Source organism: Strongylocentrotus purpuratus, unplaced genomic scaffold (assembly GCF_000002235.5).
Source record: "Strongylocentrotus purpuratus isolate Spur 01 unplaced genomic scaffold, Spur_5.0 spur5_contig_857, whole genome shotgun sequence".
Lineage (NCBI taxonomy): Eukaryota > Metazoa > Echinodermata > Echinoidea > Camarodonta > Strongylocentrotidae > Strongylocentrotus > Strongylocentrotus purpuratus.
This window is the reverse complement of record NW_022145565.1, coordinates 185749-208348: the sequence shown is the minus strand read 5'-3', so window position 1 is coordinate 208348 and position 22600 is coordinate 185749. Positions and strand designations below refer to the sequence as shown.

The 22600-nt window shown below is 36.5% G+C and overlaps 1 protein-coding gene and 1 long non-coding RNA gene across 2 annotated transcripts; both read left to right on the top strand.

Annotated features, from left to right (window-relative positions):
- Positions 1-355: 355 nt before the first annotated feature.
- On the top strand, positions 356-6601 carry LOC105445274. Its single transcript, XR_973330.2, has 3 exons — positions 356-456; positions 2832-2936; positions 6454-6601. It is a non-coding gene; the product is annotated as an uncharacterized LOC105445274 (long non-coding RNA).
- A 598-nt stretch (positions 6602-7199) lies between these two features.
- Positions 7200-16685, top strand: LOC100888643. The gene is made up of 5 exons (XM_011680619.2): positions 7200-7215; positions 7931-8159; positions 11736-12227; positions 13437-13718; positions 14193-16685. Exons 2-5 carry the CDS (start codon positions 8021-8023, stop codon positions 14480-14482), a joined length of 1203 nt encoding a protein of 400 aa, XP_011678921.1. The 5' UTR covers positions 7200-7215; positions 7931-8020; the 3' UTR covers positions 14483-16685.
- Positions 16686-22600: the final 5915 nt, after the last annotated feature.

The window sequence follows — 22600 nt, the reverse complement described above, 5'->3', positions numbered from 1 at the left end:
TACTGTTATGATTATACTCTATTATATTTTGTCACATGTGTTTTCTGGAAGACAAATAAACTTGATACTTGATACTTGATACCTGTCTTCACGGGCTCTAACCTTCCTTCATTCAAAATCCACTGCATGTGATATCGTGTCATAATTTGCAGATATAAAGCACAACAATTTTGGAATATATGATATAATCAAATCATGAAAATTGTAAGATTTTAAGATTTTATAGTCGACCCCGTCTCGGGGTATGAGAGTATAACAATGATAAATTTAGGAATTAAAAAATAACAGTTCCTTAAATGAAACTACGATGCTGTGGGAATTCCCCAAATAGTCTTTCGTCTACATGCTTGCTTCTCCACGTACAGTACAGCTGGTGCGGCAAAGAACTAAAAATAGGCCTGGAACTGCCCGTGGATCAACTAAGAATGGAAACTGTTATACCAACAACAGTTACAGGTAAGGATTTTGTAAAAGATACATAATGATGTAGACCTAGATCTGGATATAAAATTAAGGCCATGTAAGCCCTAATAAGCCTGAGTTTATTGGACAACCTGCAACTTTCAACTCTGGTCAACATGGTCAAGAGATGGGCGCGAGCGTTAGCGACGCCCGTAATCGCTGGGGAAATTCATGCAGCAAACAACCCATGGATCTCGGCTGCTCTGACCTACTTATAGTCTTCATAGACTTCAATAACTTTCAAATTGTGATGTGAAATTAAAGATGAATCATTATGTTTCAATTGTTTATGTAAGTTCCTATTTTCTGAATTGTCTGCTTTGCTTCAACAAACCGATTTAAGTTTGAAGTTGAATTTCCTAATCATGATGTATGATGATCAGTCTGGCAAAAAAGAAGAGTAAAGGGATGATAAGGAGAGATACAAAAAAGACATGTACAGTGATTCCAGAGGCAGAGGACACGTCTCAGAGGATTCATCCTCCCAAACTTTTGAACACTTTTCTTTAAAGCCCCTCTGCACTAGTTTGGCCAGGAGGGATTAGCGTGGTCACTGACGGGTGGTTATCAATATCTCATCAACTCAGCTCTCAATAATTATAAGGCATTGTTTTCTATATAGAGGGAGCAAGTACGAAGCTACAAGTAGTACAGTGTGGCTTTAAAAAAAAATAACAAAGAATGAGTGAGGGCCACAACATACTATATATTATATAGATCTATTAAGTGATTTAATGTTAGATTTCCAGGCCACAGAGATTTAGGGTCTTTATTCATTTTGCTTGGTTGCTTCTATTTCTCGCACAGTGTATCATTTGTAGTAGATCTAAACAGACGGTACCGTACAGGAAGTGATCGAGCGTACCAAATTGCAAAAGTTGTTGTTGTACACATACATGTATTCCAAAATCGGTACAGAGATGCGATGAGATCTGCCTAATCGCTATCCAACAGCTAGCAATAGTAATCAGGGGCAGGCCAGGTGGCTGGATATTTGTTAGAAATGGGCCGCCAAATAATTTACCTTTGACACACGTGTCATCTCCCCGGATTTGAGTGCGAAGGGAACCCCATTGGTACCGCAGAGGTACGCTCCTCACATAAGTGTCTGAACGCTGGCAAAATGAACCACTTGGCAGGGTACATTATGGCTCGATCCAAAAGCGCTTTAACTTACCCTGGGAAGCGATTTGGTCCAGAGGTACGCTTCCTGAAACAGTCATGTCTTTACACATCAATACGTTAGAATTCTCTTACAAAGAAAATGCTCCAGCTAAGACCAGTCTAACGTAGTGAGCATGAAAAGGGTCTAAGAGCATAAAATAGAAAGAAAATAAATGTTAGATTATTCCCTTTCTGACATATGTGGAGCAAGTTCATGACCGAAAGGTCTGGGCCTGTTCATGTTTAATGGAAAGAGAATCATAAATTCCATTTTAGGGCTGAATACACGGTTGTACAGAGAAATTCCCTTTGGCAAGAATTCCTGGTCAGCAGACTATTTTTCATATCAAAATCTTTATTTCTCGAGATTTATTTGTATCCGTTTGAACACGAAATTCTTTTCTGTTAAGTGTAAACATTTTTTCTGAAATAGGAAGCATTCTGACCTTCAGAAACCCCGGATCTGGATACACAGGCAAAGCTAGTTTGTCTGATATATAACAAGTGTGAGTGGGTGTGATCAGTCCAGACCAGAGATGTCAGATGTGTGCATGTAATGGGCACGCGCATGTCATTGGTTATTGTAGTACACATATGATTTTGGGTGCGTTTATCGGGTCTTGCCACTAGACATGTACATATCGTCTCTATTGTCTCTGCGCAGCTGATTTGCGCCGTTTGACCCAGAGAGCAGACAGTTTCTTGGAGGTCAACTATACACACATGCTTGTACACAGCACATGGCGCGCACTAGCCTCCGAACTGGAAATTAACCTGGGAAGTTCGGATTTGTATGTGAGGTTCAAAACAGCTTTGCGTTTATCATCTCTCAGAAACGTGATTCTGGCTCTGTCACATTCAAAACATACCTTTTTTCGTCTTCAGATATGCCCATATCTAAAGATGTTTCAAAAAGGCTTTGCGTTTATCACCTTCAAAATTTGCCTGAAAGACGTTTGAGAAACCTGATTCTAGGCAAAAATTTGGTCAATAAACGCACCCATAGTCACAGAACAGAGATGAGATCACTATTTTAGTACAATACCTGTCATGGCTCCTGCATGCACTCGCAGGGATTCCTTTAATCATGAGAATGGCAATTATAAATAGGTCTATTTGGTGTTCATTTAATTTTTGTATTGATTCAAGCTTTTTCACTTCTCAGGTCTTCAAACCTAATAATTATATTTATTCTGCTTTTACAGGTGGGATTACTGAAAGCCAGAGTTTTAATTGGACCGTGTTTGGCATAGTGGTTGGTGCATTGACTTCGATCGGTCTATTAGTGCTTGGAGTCCTTTATTTCCTTTGTGAGTATCAAATATATAGATGTCCACAAAAAAAATGCATTGGAATTTTGATTGTCATATCTCCTTTTATTAAAGGAAAATCCAAGGAATGAAAGAAATTGGACAGAAAATAAGGAATTAATATGGATTCCTGAAATTTGTAATCACTATGTATGTATCGGAACTTCGAAATTGCTGAATCATTAATGTCAAGGTTATGTAGTGGTGGACAGGCGCGGATCCAGAATTTCTTAGGGGTGGGGGCCCAAATTTGAAATCAATTTAAATTTTAATGTGCTGAAATATGAAAATCGTGCCGGCCAAATGGGGGGGGGGGGGGGGGGGGGGGAGGGCAGCGGTAGTGAGCACTAATTTGTTTTGCTCCCAAAAATTTGAAAATTGCGCCGGCCGAAAATTCACTCAGTGGGGGGGGGGGGGGGGGGGGAAGGGGTAGTGAGCACTATTTGTTTTGCTCCCAAAAATTTGAAAAATTGCACCCTCCTTGAGCGCCGGGGGGGGGGGGGGGGCATCTCCAAAAAAAGGTAAAATTAATGTTAAAAAATGTAAAAATACACATTTTTTTTCCCAGGGGGGGGGGGGGGGGGCCTGGATCCGCCACTAGTGGTGGACAACTTTTCCATTTTCCCCACCACACAAAATTACTAAGGTGTCAATTTTTCAGAATATATGACTATATCAGAAGGGATTTTGTTTTCAGAGCATAATGCTAACCATGATTTCTTTGTTATTAATGCTCCAAGGGATAAGGCATTTATTGGGAGATGAACAGAAATTATGTTTGTACAAGACAAAGGGGGAGAGTTGACTATGACTTTGTCGCAATTCACTGACCAAATTGCCAATTTGAGATTCACATTGATTTAGTGATCTATATCTCAATCATTCTTCTTTTTCTTATAATCGGCCCAATTTATTACAAACTTTTGGAAATATGATTTTCTTATTTTTTTGCTTCCATACAATTTGAAATGTCGGATTGCCTTTAATGTTGAATTATATTGAGATATATTTTGAATACAACAATCAATAGAAAATAATCCATGAATATTTTGGTGTAAATGATACTTTCCTTACTTCATAATTCATTCGGTGATCGCAAGACTTGCACTTTTATGCACACAGTACAGTTTCAAGATCACCTTGGGCTATTAACAGTTTTAACAGAACCCCTCAAAGCAGTCAATATTTTTATAATAAACGCAGTAAAAAAAAAAGAAGTGGACACTAGGCCTATTTATAATTGAGATTTTCAATTAAATATTTAATGTATTAATTAGAGACTATGCGATCGAAATCTCACCCTTCATGCATGAGTGAGCATAGCCATTTAACAATAAATGAGTCTCTGAATGAAAATTTCAAAGAACAGGGCATCTGGCCATTCAAATGTCGATGAGCATTTCCATCTTGTAGTGTCAAATCAAAAACAATGGAGAAAAAAAAATCACAAGAAACTAGCAGTCCTGAGACTATATAGTTGACACCCATAGCCCAATCCTCCTTGTTGATTCTTATTCAACTTTTTTTTCATTGTTGAACAAGAGTATCTTACAGATGCATACCTGTGCATAGAGTGGTGAAGTGTGACGTCATCAAAAATCTATTTTTAGAATTTTTCAATTTGTTTTTCATTTTCCGAAAGAAAATAAACAATAATGTTCAAATGTCGAAAACCAATTGAATATGTTAAGTATTGGCTGAGATATGACCATCTGAATAAATATATTTCCTACAGGAACTCAGTGTTATATGCTCTGGCTCCTAATGGTAGTTTAGGTTCCATTGGGGATGCAATAAGATTAATAATCATATTTGCAGAGCTTAAGCTCAAACAGGTGGTATAAGAGATAAGTAATCTATTTACACCATTTATATTGGGCTTTAAAAAAAAAATAGAAATAAGATTTTAACCTCCATTTGTAGCTTTTGGTTTTGTTGAATAATCCTGCTGAAATATGAATTATGATCATCGCTTCAAATTTCTAGTCGAATATAGAGGTGAATACAAGACCCATTTACATTGTTCCATTCCTTGCTTGGAGTTAATTGCGTGACTCTTTGTATTTTGCATGGATAGTTATATGTTAACACCCAAAGATGGACTTTATACCTTATATGATATCTTGAAGTGCTTGATGCTAACAGGTACCCGGGATACATGGGCGCAAAGAGTTACAAAAAGTTACGATCGATCCAAATCAATCGTAAGTCCTCCAATCAATCGCAATTTTGCAGTCTCCTATCTCTTATGTACATAGTTGCGATTGATATCAATCGTAAATAAGTTACGATTGATATCAACTCTTTGTAAGACGGGGCCCTGGAACCCTTCAATTCCAAAGTTTTTATGCCTCAGCTACTAAGTATTATGTTTTCTGGTTGTCCGTCAGTCCGTACGTCTCGTGATCGCGTTATCTCAAGAACCTATTGATGGATTACCGCCAAACTTGGGTCATGTATGTATCTTGCAGAGCCAATGAAGTGATAAGATTTTGGGGTCACTAGGTCAAAGGTCACAGGGCTCATTATTTATGCAAAAGTAGCTTGTGATCGCGTTATCACAAGAATTGATTGATGGATTACCGCCAAACTTGGGTCATGTATGTATCTTGCAGAGCCAACGAACTGATTAGATTTTGGGGTCATGAGGTCAACAATCAAAGATCATGGGGCTCATTATTTATGCAAAAATAGCTTGTGAACGCATTGTCAATACTGACGGATGGATTACTATCAATCTCGGGACATGTATGCATCTTGCAGAGCCAATGAACTGCTTAGATTTTACGATCATGAGGTCAAAGTTCAAAGGGTCATACATGTATATGAAAAATAGCTTTTAATTATGATATTCTGAGATTACAATCAAATTTGAATTTTTAAAATTACTTCTGTTTTGGTTTGTAAAATCGCTCTATGGCGGAGGCATTATTTTCTGCGTGCATGCCGTCAACATCCATCTAGTTTATATATTGAAAGATAAATCCTGACCCCTTCTGAAAAAGTTAAGTGTGGAGTCCTGTCTTATATGATGTAATATTATTATGATGCAACATATCAATTTGTTTCTCATCTTTTATGTATGTAAATATATGTAATAGTCTGAATGATGAATTTTGAAATGTAAGTCAAAAAGACAATCCACTTAAAAAATGCCTTACTCATTTTCCTGTGCTTTTATTTTCCCTTGCCAAATAGTCAAGAAAATCTTATTTTAAAGATGTTCACACTCTGAAAACCAATAATTAGTCAGTAGTATTTGTTTGCATTTTCGGTTCACAATTTTCATGTCTTTTTTTTCTTCTAGATAATATATTATACCATCAGCTGATGAGCAGAGCTTTTTGTTTTGATGATCCGCAGGCATTCTTGTATTCCTTGTTATTGTTATATTTCAATGTGTTCCTGAAAATCATATAAAAATGGAAATTAAATAAAAAAAGATAAGATAGATGATATTTGATTCACAATCAGATCATATTAAGATCTAAATTACGTTTTTCTTTTAAATGCACAGTCGGTCAGGCTGTCTGTACAAAGACTTGTCGGCAGAAATGCTGTCCAGGTGAGTAAATAAGGAATAAATATGGATATTTAAATTGAATTATGTCATTGTATTAAAATAAATTTAATGAATTTATTGGAAGCAACATGCAGAAAGACTTACAGTTATTTATAACGAAATTTCACTTTTCAAAGATTTGGGAGAAGTTTGATAGAAGAAGAATGATCAGAAAATAAATTTTCTTTTATGAAATCTGAGACAGGCCATAAATGAATTGTTTCTGTGCTAACCATTCACAAACAAGTTTACAATATTTGTATTGGCAAATCTTATGATGGGAAATAAAGAGGGAGAGCACTATGCATAGGAGAAAAGAAATTTACGGGTTGAGCAAATATACACTTTTTATAGAGCCCATGTAGTTTTAGTAAGCCCTCAAATTAGTGTCACTACATTTCTTTGATTTTACATGATAATTAACACTTTAAGCTGTTGTAACTGTAAGTTGTAACTGGTTTAAACTAGTAACTTCTTGTTTAAACTAAATCTTTGTTTTGTTTTAGACTCAATGTATTAGGAGTGGGAAACATGTTTTCACAAGATCCATATCAAACAACATTTTTCAGTACCATTAAGAAACCAGTTCTGCAGATATTATTCCAAATTTTTATTTGAAGAGTTGTTTGTGTACTGTTTCTGTTACCGGGGGTATTTTAAACATTTCTTTGTTTCCGCTTTTTCCCCCATTTATTAGGTTGTCAGAGATCTGCAGATGTGAGTATTAATACGACTACTTTATATGTTGAAATATTACTTGGTTTAATTTGTTCACAAATTCTACATTTATTTACTAGTATTGCTAATATACATGTAGCTACGTATACTAGGTGCAGATGTGAAGGTGAAGAACATGCATTTTACCTAACATTGGGAGGTACATGTTCATGCTTTTGGTGTGTTTCTCTTTAATTGTTTTGTTATTACATAATAAAGATTGCGAAGTGATGTAAATGAGGGGGAAATACCTGATTTTAAAACAAGACAAAAATAACCACAATAACAGTGATTTGTGATCACATAGTGATTCTACATTTATGATATTTGTAGCTAAAGGAGGGAGGGGGGGGGGGGGGGTGACAGAAAGACATATTTTTCCTTGGATTGAACAAATTTTTGATCTCTTTCCACTCTGCACAGCTGTTGTATATCATGAGCAATTTTATTGAGCGGAATTTCAGATTTATAGATTTAGAATACTGGGGGGGGGGGGGGAGGGACATGAAAGTATAAGGTAATATGGAATTATATGTGTGGCATACATGTGTAACAGAACAATAATGCAGAAAAGAGAAACAGCTATTATGAGTTCTTCTACTATACTAACATCAGATATGTTCACTTTAGCATGGTAAGAATATTAATGTATCTGTTGTACTTTTATCCTCAATACCAACTAGGTTTTTGCTTTTGTATAAATTTTCTCTGGTAGGAAAATCAGAGTCTTAATCGTCCAACAGAAAAATCTGTAACAAAAGGGGCTGATAAACCCTTGATAGACCCGAATCCTGATCAAATCGAAATGAGAATAGGGAGTACAACTACAAGGAATGTTCCTGAGTCTGAAAAACCTCTCAGCCCAGCTGCTCTAATTGACACAAGTGAAATCGATGCCAAAGGACATACAGAGTTGGACCAGAGTTCTCCAAATCATCAAGCTGGTAGGAGTAGATTATCTGAAGCCAGTTTTTATTATAAGCCTACATTTTTCTTGCTCGGGATAACATTTGATTGTTGTTTAATTTCTTTGTATTTGAAAAAATTAATATGACTATTCTACAGTAGGAGTGTCCTGGTCAAGTGTTTTAAGGCGCTTGACTGGAGTTGCGAAGGTCAAGGGTTCAAATCCCGACATGGTACTAATATCCTTTGGCAAGATATTAACCTGCACTTGCTACTCTCCACCCAGGTGTTAAATGGGTACCCGGTAGGATGCGACCGTCGTTGTTGGTCAAATAGTTTTTTAGCGTCAAGTAATGCCTGGTTGGAATCCTCCCCAGGGAGTGGAGATTGTGCACACAGTGTGTGCGGGCAAGTATTGAATCCGATGACCGGGGTAATAGTATATCTGTAAAGCGCTTAGAGATATTTGTATTAAGCACTATATAAAAGCGGAATATTATTATTATATTAAACATATTGTGAATTAATGAAAAGGTAAATGTTAATTGCAGGTTCTCAATCCACCTCATTACCTCTTCTTTGTTGTTTCATAATTTAATCATATTGGATATGTATTGTCCACAGTCTTGAAGTTGTTTTTCACTTGTACAAGAATCAATTACCAAAGATACTATATATGCAACCAACAACCCCTGCAATTTTTTTGAGCAGCTGAGTTTATTGTTGGATAAAATCTGAGCTGATTTTTTTTGTGATTGGTCTAACAGAAACCTGGTTTACATATGACCCTCACACTATGTATTCCTTGTCTAAGCATAACCTTATTTTTAACAATAGAGTTAATCAGAGAGGAGGAGGAGTTGCATTGTATGTTCTAGCTCACCTTCATTACCGTGTAATGAGTGAATTGAATATAATGAATCGAACCATGGTTTTTATCGAAATTAGATTGTCCAAGAAAAAAAAGTTAGTACTCTCCAACCCTTTATTTAAAAATAAACACTAACTTTTTATTGGTGATTTCAATATCGATCTTTTAAAATGCAGTGACGGTAATATTTTTCAAGACTCTTTGTTCACTTTTTAATATCATTTTCAGTCATTCCACTGATTACTAGACCCGCTATGTTATATCTTCTCACTTTTGCACTTTAATTGACATTTATTTTTTCTAATGTTGATATGGATACTGAATCAGGTGTCATTCTTTCTGCTCTTTCTGATCATTGTCCAATATTCGCCCAAATAACATCTTACTTTGGTGCTAATTCCCACCCTCCCCCAGTTAGGATGGTGAGGAAATCACTCCTAATAAAATTAGAAGATTAAAGGATAAACCTAATTCATTTAGCTGGGCAGAAGTTTTAGCTGAGAGCGATGCTAATAGAGCCTACAACAACTTTAAGTATATTTGTATAAATTCATCAAATAGATGTATCCCTTTTGAAAATTTAAACTCAAGCACATACAGCAACCACGCAATCCTTGGGTTAGTAGATCACTTTTAAGATCCATTAATAGAAAAAATATTGAGCAAATCTGACTAATATATCACATGGTAAATATGTCAAATACAAAAAAAAACGATATAAAAACCCTTTTAAGATCTGAAAAATAGTTTTACTGTTCCCAATTTGAATTGAATAAAGCAAATATAAAGGAAACTTGGAAAATAATAAAAAATGTCTTAAATAAGAATAAAAATTGCAATAGCATAACTCAAATGAAAATCAACAATACGGTTACTGACGATAATTTGCTAAAGCCAAAAGTTTTAATGATTAATTCTCAAGTATAGGTCCTAACCTTGCTAAAGAGATACCACAAATCGATAGATCCTTTGTGACTTTAAAAAACAACAACAATCAAATACACAATTCCTTTCCGAAAGTAGATACTAATACAATAATAGACATTGTAAGTAACTTTAAAAGCCGGTTAAAAAAGTATGTGATATGATGACATAAGTAATAATTTATTGAAACAAATCATTAATGAGAATGTAATTCCCCTGGAATATATCATGAATGTATTAATTTCTGATAGTATTGTTCCAGATAAAATGAAAATTGGCAAAGTTGTTCCCATTTATAAAAAGGGAGATCCATTAGACATGAGAAATTATAGACCACTATCTCTTTTTATCTTCTATTTCTAAAATTCTAGAAAGAAAAAAAAATCATTATAGACGTACAATCAAATTTTTTAAGGAGCTTCAATATTTTTTTTGAACTCACAATTCAGCTTTATACAAAAGCATTCAACTATACATGCATTTGTATAATTTATTTATCATATAGCGACTGTTATATACCTCACTTAAGAAATCCAGCCATCTGATTGGTCGAATTGCATTCATAAACTTCAACTGTTCCTGTAAAATTCCCGGTAACCATGCATAAAACATTTACTATTTTTAATAACCATGGTTATTAAAAAAATAGGTCAGCCTCCATGGTTACCCCATAGGTTTACATGTTAAAAAATGGTTTGAGCGATCGAGGATACCGTATGTGTGCGAAGGATTGGTCGGTAATTTCAATACAATTGAATCTCGATCGATCTTACCGACAATTTTATCTTGCTTTGTTGACATGAAGACGAAAATAAACTTCCAAAAACAAAAAAACAACATCTGCCGATAGATCTTGATCTAAGTTCGTGCCAATATGCATTGCAAAAGTAAAAGAAGGGTGCTTTTGCGAAGCATTCATCACGCCGAAGCCGGTTTCAATCTACTTTAATGTATATATTGTACAAAACTGCCAAGCTCGTGAACAGCGCGCGATGGCCGAGTGGTGTAAGGCGTTGGTGTAAGATTCATCATTCATTGTACGCAAGAGTTCGACTCTCACCTTCGACAAAAAAAAAATTATTTTTTATTTTTTATTTTTTAGTCTATTTTTTTTCGGCATATAAAAGTATTAATGACTGCTTTAATATTCGAGAAATAGGCAAGCCTCGGGGAATAGCACAATTCTAACCTTCCCTTGAGCGTAATAAAACAACTATTTCTCTCAAAGCAGTCATTAATACTATACTATAGATGACCACCTTCCCACACTTGGTATCTTTCTGGACCTCTCCAAGGCCTTTGAAACCATTGACCATGACATTCTGTTACAAGCTATATGCTTTCCTAGGTTTCCTCCACAATACAGCAATTATCTTCTTAGTCTCAATTGTACCGGAGTGTTGGCTCAGTCAGTAGAGCGTCCGCCTCACAACCGGGAGGTCGTGGGTTCGAACCCCGGCCGCGTCATACCAAAAGACGTTAAAAGATGGGAGTTGTTGCTACCTTGTTTGGCGTTCAACAATAAGGGATAGAGCAACGTCGATCTGGCGCTGCTCAGTGGCTGCCGGGCTCACGATCAATTGGGCAAAAAGAATTTCCGTTTCGGTTTAATGAAATTTGGAGTTGACTATTAGGCTATTATTATTATTATTATTTATTATTATACTTTTACTGCTTTGTTTGTACCATATTTTACATTTGTTAGTATTTTGATTAGAATGACTAGCCTTTGTAAATTTTATTTGTTGATATTGTGGAAAATAAATGAATGAAAGAAATAAATGAAATTAATTTAATGTTATGCTCTATTTTCTTGAAGGTTGTGGAGAAATGCAGGCAGTGGAAGCTGATAAAAGAGACATCACCACAAGTGACCCAAAACCCTATGATATATATCTGGTGTCCTCTAAACAAACACGTCAAGTCAAGCAGATTAAGGATATGTGTACAAAAAATGGATGGAATTTTACAACATCATTTGGCGGTAAGCTTGGCATGCCAGTGATGCAAAGTATAGAGGAAGCTGTCCTGACATGCTCACATGTTGTCTTGGTCATCACCGAGGATGACTGCTCAACCAAAATGGGAGAGTACAACATGACAATTGAGATGGCTTTCGAATCTGTAAAGAAAAAAGAGTTAAGAAGTAAAGTTATACCTATCCGATGTTGTGATGAAGATTGCATCCCGGTGCGGCTCAGGTGGCTGCGTAGTTCACATATTGATGATGATGACCTAGAAGAGAGAATGATCAAAACTATTGGCAAGGAGATCAAGAGGGAAGGAGAATCCCAGGGTCATTCTGTGTCAGGTGAGCTTACGACCTTATTCCAGATGTTTGGAACAGAACCGTCTTATAGAATATGGTCAGTCTTGAAAAAAAAAATTGGCCTGGGATGAGAATTTCCACATGTATCTTTACTTTTAAGGCCAACAAAAAAAAAAAATCATTTGGTTGTCCTCGACCGCCCGCTCGTCATTTTCGGGCAGCTCGTATTTTTTTTTTTTTTTTTTTTAAATTTAATTTAAAAAAAAAAAATTATTTATTTAATTTTTTTTAATTTAATTTTTTTTGGGGAGCAATCTAAACTGCCAAACATACCATTTTATGCATTTGCAAGGATCAAAATGCGTCCCGTTGCCAGTTTTGTCTTTTCAGTACGCAATTAGGTATTTATTAAACTTGCCATTTTTATTTTTCTATGTCAAAATGCCGTTCATTCAAATCAAGTTCAGAGTATTCTTAAACTCATTTTAAAGCCCATCTGTACTAGTTTACAGGAGGGATTAGACCACCCTGCAAGGTCACTGGACAGGTGGTTATCTCATCAAATCAGCTCTCAGTTAATATAAGATAAAGGGGATCATGGAGGACCAATGGTCACCAATTAGGCATTGTTTTCTACATAGAGGGCGCAAGTAGCTATAAGTAGTACAATGGAGATTTAAAAGGTGCTGTATTTCAAAGCCCAAAATACTTTCTGTGTTGGTCTTGATATTCATTGTACATGAAACTAGTCTTTTACCATATTAAAGTGTTTTATAGACATTGTTTGTTTAAATGCTTGACAATCACAATTATTTATTTTTGTTATGGAAAAAAAATATTTAAAAAAGAAAAAATGGGGGAAAAAAAGAAGACACAAAAATGAAGTCTAAAAAAAAAAAAAAAAAAAAAAAAAACTGCCCGCCTGCCCCTACTCCAGAAAAGCAATCGAGGACAACCAAACAATTTTTTTGTTGGCCTAATAGTGGCTGTGGCATCGAAATCTAACTTGTCTGATAATTGTTCTTGACAGAAATATATTAATGTTTTTTTTTTTGGAGTGGATTAGGGGTGGGGTAACCTTTTCTCTTAGTACAGTAGGTGGCTTTCAATTGCTTTCAGAGTAATCCAGACACATTTATAATCTTTTAAAAAATTGATAGTTTACAACGGGACTTAAAGTTTGATCTTGTGAACGTGACTAGTTTTTAGGTACTGACAGGTACTTCTTTTTCTTCATTTCCGGTGCACCAGGTGTGAGATATGGAGCAGATGACAGAGGAGGAGCAGGTGAGATAAATGGAGCAGATGACAGAGGAGGAGCAGATGATAGGGGTGGAGCAGATGACAGAGGAGGAGCAGATGAGAGGGGTGGAGCAGATGACAGAGGAGGAGCAGATGAGAGGGGTGGAGCAGATGACAGAGGAGGAGCAGATGAGAGGGGTGGAGCAGATGACAGAGGAGGAGCAGATGAGAGGGGTGGAGCAGATGACAGAGGAGGAGCAGATGTGGCAGGTGGAAGTGACAATGCATCAGGTACAACGTAAGATAGGTTCCATACCTTGTCTTTACATTAGAAAAAAATGACAAAAGGGTTTTTAATACCATAGCAGCTCAACAGCTGAACAACATAGAGTACCGTATACATACATCATGCAAGGAATACTTATTAAAATACATATATATATATATATATATATATAAAGTAGTGTATGTTGCAGATGTTCAATAAACAAAATTTATGAAGTGAACAAAATCATAATTTTCCTGAGTGATATTCACTGGGGCTGCATGCCGGGTTTGAAATATAATGACATTATATAATGAATTAGGAGGTGAATGTATATTAAAAAACTATATGCATGCGATATTTGTTAAACACATGTATAACATTGAAGTTGTTTGCGATTACAGAGAAGGGGGGGGGGGGGAGAGAGAGACAGGGAGAGGTTTCATTAATGCACTTTTTGCTTACCGTATCTTTATAATTTTGTTTATTCCTACACTCAGGAAATACAGTCCTGACAGACATCTTCTTCATGGATCTCGCCAAGGAGATAGGTTCTGAATGGAAAGATCTTGCAATAAGACTGGGATTTTCTAAGCCAGAAATTGAACGTATGGTCGAGAGTGAGAGAGATATTAAGTACCGTACTCTGTACATTCTCCAATGCTGGCGGCAGAGAACACAGATCAAGAATGACAGGGAGAAAGTAGAGGTGCTTTGTAATGCCTTGATCAAGTGTAAGAGGGATGATCTTTCAGAGCAAGTGCAATCAGGTGCTATTGAAAGCTATTAAAGGCTAAACCGCGGCTGTTTTGTTAATGATGACGTAATGTGTAATATGCTTCACATTTCTGACTCTTATAACACGTACCTCAGTGATGACGTGCAAGTCCTTTATAGTTCTTTATTGTGTGTCATTGCCAATCATTTCATATGTTTAAATGCCACAGTTTTGCCGGTTTACCACACCATATCTGAACCAACCTAAATTCATGTACTTATCCTTCAATCAATCAGAACTTTACAATAATTACTTACAATTATTTTTATTTTCCAGATAGATTCAATGCATATGTGGTTAAGATAAAATTTGATTGGAGCAAGATTGCATATGTAATCGATTTTATATTGATTGTAGAGTCGATTCTCATGTTACAGGACCTTGCAATCTTCTAAATGTGAGCTTCTCAACTATATTTTTCACTGAAAAAATATATCATTCAAACTTGCTTTCCAATAGATCTACTTTTATTTGATAGTTGTTTAATTTTGTCTATTTTCATGTAAAACTACATTATGTGCCAATACATGTCCCATAGTAAAGGTTAATTAGGCTAATGTTGTAAACACAAAGATTAGACAATGACATTAAGCACCATCTTAGTGAATTATTTGTATGTTATCCTGCCTGAGCAACTAATACTTTTATCTGTAAAGATCGGTCCTAGGTCATTTATCCAGAGTGTTGAGTGTTTTTACAGTAAAGGTGATTAATGGAATTATCTCTAAAAAAAATATTTTTTAATGATGTGTAAATAGATTTATTGATAATGAGGGTAAGGAAAAGCTGTGATTTCTTGACTTCCTAGATATAATCATAGTTATGTACAATATACCCACATCATTTTTAAATGTTTATAAGTACAACATGGTCTTAACTTAAATGAATAGCTTATTGATTGTATTCATGATCAGGTTTATTTTTTGTAACTCACTCATTGCTGTGACTGTATTTCAGTAATCATTGTTTCCTGCAGCTGATTTTGTTATCAATACCATCAGTACTCTAATTAAGTGCACCATGCATGTCACAGATAAAGTAGATATTCCTTTCCCTTGCTTCATCTGTTTGTCTTTGTAACTGAAATAACATTTCCATTGAATAGTTTAACCATTTGTCATATACAACCTTGTGAAGTGTTTGTCATCAATTGAATTGTTTAATGTAATGCACATTTTTAAAAATGTGTCTAAAGGGGTTGAACAAAAAGATATCCTTAATTTTCTCATTTTTTGATATGTTTATGAGAGTAGATAAGCCCAATGAAGTGATTGACTGATATCTGAAGGGATTGAAAATAGATTCCCTTGAATAGCTGTCAAATGTTTTATACACTTATGAGAGTAGACGACCTCAAAAAAGTTTGCCCAACAATTAATGCTTGTATTTACCTGAAGGAAAGTTTTGCTGTTGGTATTTTGTATTATGGCAGAATCATGTATGTATTAAATTGTGCCCCAAAGATCTTACAATTCACAAATAAGGTTCATATTCAAAGGTCTGAGAATATAGCAGTAAACTGGGAATTCCCTTAGGAAAATAATGCATTAAAAAATAGATTTGTATGGCCTGACAAATGAAGTCAAACCTTCTTTTTAAAGTTGATGGGATAATATATTGTTGGTTTCTTCTGAGACGATCTCGATGCACCAGGAAGGTTTCCACAACTTATGATAACTTTATTAATACATGTAATTGGGAGTACATGATGTTGAGGTTAGTTTCTTAACCTTTTGACTAAGTTCTTACCACATGATCAGTGTGAGATACTTGCCTACATGTAATGTAGTTTGTATTTCATGTTTTATCTGTGTAATGTATAAGATTATTAACTGGACATGTTAGACATTTATCCTATTCTTTTAAATCTAAAACTCCATGTTAAAAATACAAGTTATTTTTTGAGAGGATGTTAGTTTTAGTTTATGTCGTCACACACATGTTGACCTACAACTTGTATATTTTATCCTACCGTAGTTTAGTCATTTTATCATGAAATGGTTTAAAGTGAAATGTAAATTGTTGTATTCATGGTGGTGTAACCTCAAGACTGTTGATCTTGCTTATTACAGCTCTACTGTAAACAGTAACTCACTTTTTATACTGATATGTATTTTTAAGAGTAGTTTGTAATTATGTAATTTTTAAAGTATACATTTAGGAATAATAGAATGTGTCTTATGGTAGAATTGAAATATACTCATACTAAAAGTAATGTAGATACATTTTTGGTGTGTTCTGTTTTCCAACTTGTGGTCTGATGTTGAATGGGATACTTGTTTTATTAAATTATACAGTCACATGCACACATATTTTCTCTTTTTAAGTATATTCTGATGTTTCATAATATTCATCGTCATTCTCTTTCTGCTTCTGTTCTTAAACTCAATTTAATTTGATTTGATTTTACTTGTCAAAAATAAAACATTAAATACATGGAAGATGTAATTTATTCATGAAAATATACCCTGACAGAATTACCCATCAATTCTTTCTTTTCTTGCATGTATTGAAATTAAATGTCTACCTACTCATATTTGCATCACATGCAAATATATTCCTTTTTTTGGGGGGGGGGGGTTCTGTTTCAACACGCAACACGTTAGTAGGTTGGAGAGATTGGGAGAGTCAAGAAGGAAAGAAAGAAAGAGAGAGAGAGAGAAAGGAAAAGAGGAAATCGAAAATAGGGTAGAGAGCGAGAGATAAAGGGAGGGGAGAGGGACAAACAAGGAAAGAGAGAGGGAGGGAGGGGGAACAGCTAGAGAGAGGGGTGGGGGAGGGCAAGGAAGGAGAGAAGAGGGAGGGAGTGGGATGTGAGAGTAAATGATACAGAAAGTGAAAGATTTAGACAACCTAGGGGGTTGAAGGAATGTAAAATATGTGATTGATAAAAACAAAAGTTTTATTTCAACTCTAAATGAAATAAACCATGAAAAAATATTACAGGTGTATAGTCAAAGGTTTGGGTAGAGGTCGACAGTCTTTTAGAATGCCCATGAAAGATAAAACTTTTGATCTTGTACATCTTCACTTTCACAACTTTCATATGCTCATCTTTTTCTTTTCTTTTTTTCTTTTCTTTCTTCTTACTTCTTTTCTACAACCCATATACTCTCAATTCTTCCTTCAATTATTGTTATTTATCAATTAATTACTGTTCTTACTCCCCTCATCTCAGTAACAATACTCTTCAACATATTATTAGACAAACAAAGGTAACACAGAAATGAATATTGACTGATAGTTTATTTCTAATCATGCAAACATGCAATGGAACATTTCTGTGACCAAACTACAGATTTCAGAGGGGATTCAATGATGCTCATTCTCATATTGTACAGTCTTTAAAGGGGACTGCTAAATTGTATTAAAAAGATAGGTTAAACTGATACTTCTGTAAAGAGACATTGCAAGTTAACTTTCAATCTAAATAAATGTATAAATGACTTTGTAAGTGGTATCAGGCACTGAGGTGGAAAAGGGTGCGCACAAAACACAATGTGTAGGGTTTTCTCATGTTATCCTTATTTTCCCTATGTCTCGAACTCTTAACCCATAAAATGTTGGGTAATTTCCCCTCCTTTTTTGCGTGGTTCGACTAAGGAAGGGTGATGATTATGTACATACTAGCGGCACATATAAATTCTTTTCAGGTGATCTTTCCTCTGTAACAAATAGAAGGCTTTAGTAAGATTAGAACATATTCTTACAGACCCTGCACTTTATTTAGTTTAAAATCATTACACTGACTAAAATATCCTTTGGTCCTTTACCTTTTTAAAATGAGACCAAAGTGTACATTAAACATAAACCGTTAAACACAGATTTGAACAACTTAAGAAATTGTCTTTCATGTTTACATGCATAATGTTGTAAAATATTAAAGTTTAAATTCTGAAAAAGAGTTTTTTAATAATTAGGGTCTATTTTGTGATGCTTGAGTGTTATCAATGTATCCCTAAAATGGCATAATAAATCTTAACCTCTGGGCTTTTGACCAACAATGTGATTCACCTTTATATAGACTGTCAGTTTTAGTAAACAGATGAAATACAGAATTTGAGACCATACTACATTGTTGAAACATCCAAAATCTCTCTCCAAGGTTGAAGGGTGAAGGGTTGACAAAGTTTTCTTATTGTTCTTCATAAAACTACAGTCTATAGTGTTGTATGTTATAGGATAATAATCCTATGCTTAAACCTAACTTCATTTCTAGTTACTGATAATGCTTTCTCAGACAAAATCACAATAGCAAGCATTGCACAGACCCCTTTTGTGCACTATGTTATATCTCATAATCTATTCCCATGGCAACGTAAAGGCCTTTCAAACATTAAATTAAATTACATTGATTTATACGATCTCTAAATAGTTAAGAATTCATGATAAGAAATTCAAAGGCATACCACAGGATGAATCAAAACTTAATGAACGTACATGTATACTTTGGTTCTATGTGTTTGATGATAATTAAGAAGGAAAAAAATGTGTTGAGAAATTGTTATTTTTCTACACAATTATTCAATCCTATACAAATAAAAGGCATGTTTGATGATAGTTGATAGAATGATGAAATTGAAAACAAATGTTATGGAATTTGTGTATTTAATGATTGAATTGAAAACAAAATGTTATCAAATGAGTTCATAGTTATGCCTCATGACTCTGTTGAATGATGGAATAAAACGAAATGCAAGATGATATCATATGGTCTCTTATATTATGATTATGTTTCTTTATAAAGTGTAAAAGACAACCCTGTTAAAATCAAAATATCAAAGATTAAGGAATGATAGAACAGTAAGAAAAAGTTCTGAAATGCAGAACTAATCACTTATTTGCATTAACGTTATAAGTGTACAATCTACAACGTAATTTTCTGAATTACTCACATCTGCATTGATAAGTGCAGGTATCTAGGAGCCAAGGGAGACAGAAACAGAAAGGGGAGCTATCCGGGAGCTATTAAGCAGGAGGGGAGCGATTGGATAATGAGAGGGGAGGGAACATGACAGAGTGCAATTGAAACAATGAGAGAAGGACAGAGAGAGAGAGAGAGGGGGAAGAAGGAGAGAGAAATAGAAAGAGAGAGAAAGAAAGAGAAAGAGAGAGAGAGAGAGAGAGGGAATCAAGAGAAGGGGGGAGAGAGAGAGATGAAGGGAGGAGGAGAGAGAGAGGGAATCAAGAGAAGGGGGGGAGAGAGAGAGGGAATCAAGAGAAGGGTAGAGAGCGAGAGATGAAGGGAGGGGGAGAGAGAGAGGGAATCAAGAGAAGGGTAGAGAGCGAGAGATGAAGGGAGGAGGAGAGAGAGAGGGAATCGAGAGAAGAGTAGAGAGAGAGAGATGAAGGGAGGGGGAGAGAGAGAGGGAATCGAGAGAAGAGTAGAGAGAGAGAGAGAGATGAAGGGAGGGGGAGAGAGAGAGGGAATCAAGAGAAGGGTAGAGAGCGAGAGATGAAGGGAGGGGGAGAGAGAGAGGGAATCAAGAGAAGGGTAGAGAGCGAGAGATGAAGGGAGGGGGAGAGAGAGAGGGAATCAAGAGAAGGGTAGAGAGCGAGAGATGAAGGGAGGAGGAGAGAGAGAGGGAATCGAGAGAAGAGTAGAGAGAGAGAGATGAAGGGAGGGGGAGAGAGAGAGGGAATCGAGAGAAGAGTAGAGAGCGAGAGAAGAAGGGAGGGGGAGAGAGAGAGGGAATCGAGAGAAGAGTAGAGAGAGAGATGAAGGGAGGGGGAGAGAGAGAGGGAATCGAGAGAAGAGTAGAGAGCGAGAGAAGAAGGGAGGGGGAGAGAGAGAGGGAATCGAGAGAAGAGTAGAGAGAGAGAGATGAAGGGAGGGGGAGAGAGAGAGGGAATCGAGAGAAGGGTAGAGAGCGAGAGAGGGAATCGAGAGAAGAGTAGAGAGAGAGAGATGAAGGGAGGGCGAGAGAGAGAGAGGGAATCAAGAGAATGGTGGAGAGCGAGAGATGAAGGGAGGGGGAGAGAGAGAGGGAATCAAGAGAAGGGTAGAGAGCGAGAGATGAAGGGAGGAGGAGAGAGAGAGGGGATCGAGAGAAGGGTAGAGAGCGAGAGATGAAGGGAGGAGGAGAGAGAGAGGGAATCAAGAGAAGGGTAGAGAGCGAGAGATAAAGGGAGGGGGAGAGAGAGAGGGAATCGAGAGAAGAGTAGAGAGAGAGAGATGAAGGGAGGGGGAGAGAGAGAGGGAATCGAGAGAAGGGTAGAGAGCGAGAGAGGGAATCGAGAGAAGAGTAGAGAGAGAGAGATGAAGGGAGGGCGAGAGAGAGAGAGGGAATCAAGAGAATGGTGGAGAGCGAGAGATGAAGGGAGGGGGAGAGAGAGAGGGAATCAAGAGAAGGGTAGAGAGCGAGAGATGAAGGGAGGAGGAGAGAGAGAGGGAATCAAGAGAAGGGTAGAGAGCGAGAGATGAAGGGAGGGGGAGAGAGAGAGGGGATCGAGAGAAGAGTAGAGAGCGAGAGATGAAGGGAGGGGGAGAGAGAGAGGGAATCAAGAGAAAACTAGAGAGCGAGAGATAAAGGGAGGGGGAGAGAGAGAGGGGATCGAGAGAAGAGTAGAGAGCGAGAGATGAAGGGAGGGGGAGAGAGAGAGGGAATCGAGAGAAGGGTAGAGAGCGAGAGAGGGAATCGAGAGAAGAGTAGAGAGCGAGAGATGAAGGGAGGGGGAGAGAGAGAGGGAATCGAGAGAAGAGTAGAGAGCGAGAGATGAAGGGAGGGGGAGAGAGAGAGGGAATTGAGAGAAGAGTAGAGAGAGAGAGATGAAGGGAGGGGGAGAGAGAGAGGGAATCGAGAGAAGAGTAGAGAGCGAGAGATGAAGAGAGGGGGAGAGAGAGAGGGAATCGAGAGAAGAGTAGAGAGTGAGAGATGAAGGGAGGGGGAGAGAGAGAGGGGGAGAGAGAGAGGGGATCAAGAGAAGGGTAGAGAGCGAGAGATGAAAGGAGGGGGGAATAGAGAGAGAGAGGGGAGAGCTAGGACAAGGAAGGACAGAGAAAGAGAGAGGGGAGGGAGGGGGATGTAGTATATGAAACAGAAAGTGAAAGATTATGACAACCTAGGAGGTTGAAGGAATGTAAAATATGTGATTGATAAAAGCAATAGTCTAGTATTCTATTTCAAATCTAAATGTGCTAATGAAAGTTATCATAAAATATATTACAGGTGTATAGTTAAAGGTTTGGTACAATTCCCTGGTTTGAACAGTCTTCAAGAATGTCCAAGAAAAACTTCAGATCTTGTACATCTTCACTTTCATATATGCTCTCCCTTTTTCTTTTCTGTTCCTTTCTTTCCTCTCCTCTCTTTCCTTACAACAATCAATTATTGTTCTTACCGGTACTCCCCTCATATCGATCACAATATATACACCACAACTTGTCATTAGGAAAACAAAGGTAACAGAGGAATAAATATTGACTGATAGTTTATTTCTATTCATGCAAACATGCAATGGAACATTTCTGTGACCAAACTAATGATTTAAGAGGAGATTCCTGATGCTAGTTCTCATTGTTGTGCAGTCTTTAAGGGGACTTATCACCAAACTACATTTCTTCCCTGTAAATTAAGGGTTCTGTGCTGCTAAACTATCAAAATATAGGTTAAAATGTAACTTCTGTATTAAAAGAGATATTGCAAGTTGACTTTCAATCTCAACAAATGTATAGGTGACTTTGTGAGTGGTATCGGGCACTGAGATAGAAAAGGGTGCGCACAAAACCCAATGTGTAGGGGGTTTCTTATGTTATCCTTTATTTCCTCATGTCTCAAACTCTTAACCCATAAAATGTCGGGTAATTTTCCCCTCTTTTTTTTGCATGGTTCGACTAAGAGGGGGGGGGGGGATGATTATGTACATACTAGCTGCACATATAATTTCTTTTTAGGTGATCTTTCCTCTGTAACAAATAGAACATTAGTGTCATAACAATATTTCCATAATAAGCTTTAGTAAGATTGAAACATATTCTCACAGACCCTGCAGTATTTAGTTTGAAATCATTACACTGACTAAAATATCTTTTGGTCCTAACCTTTTAAAAATGGAACCAAAGTATACATTAAACATAAACCATTTACACAGATTTGAACAAAGAAATTGTCTTTCATGTTTACATGCATA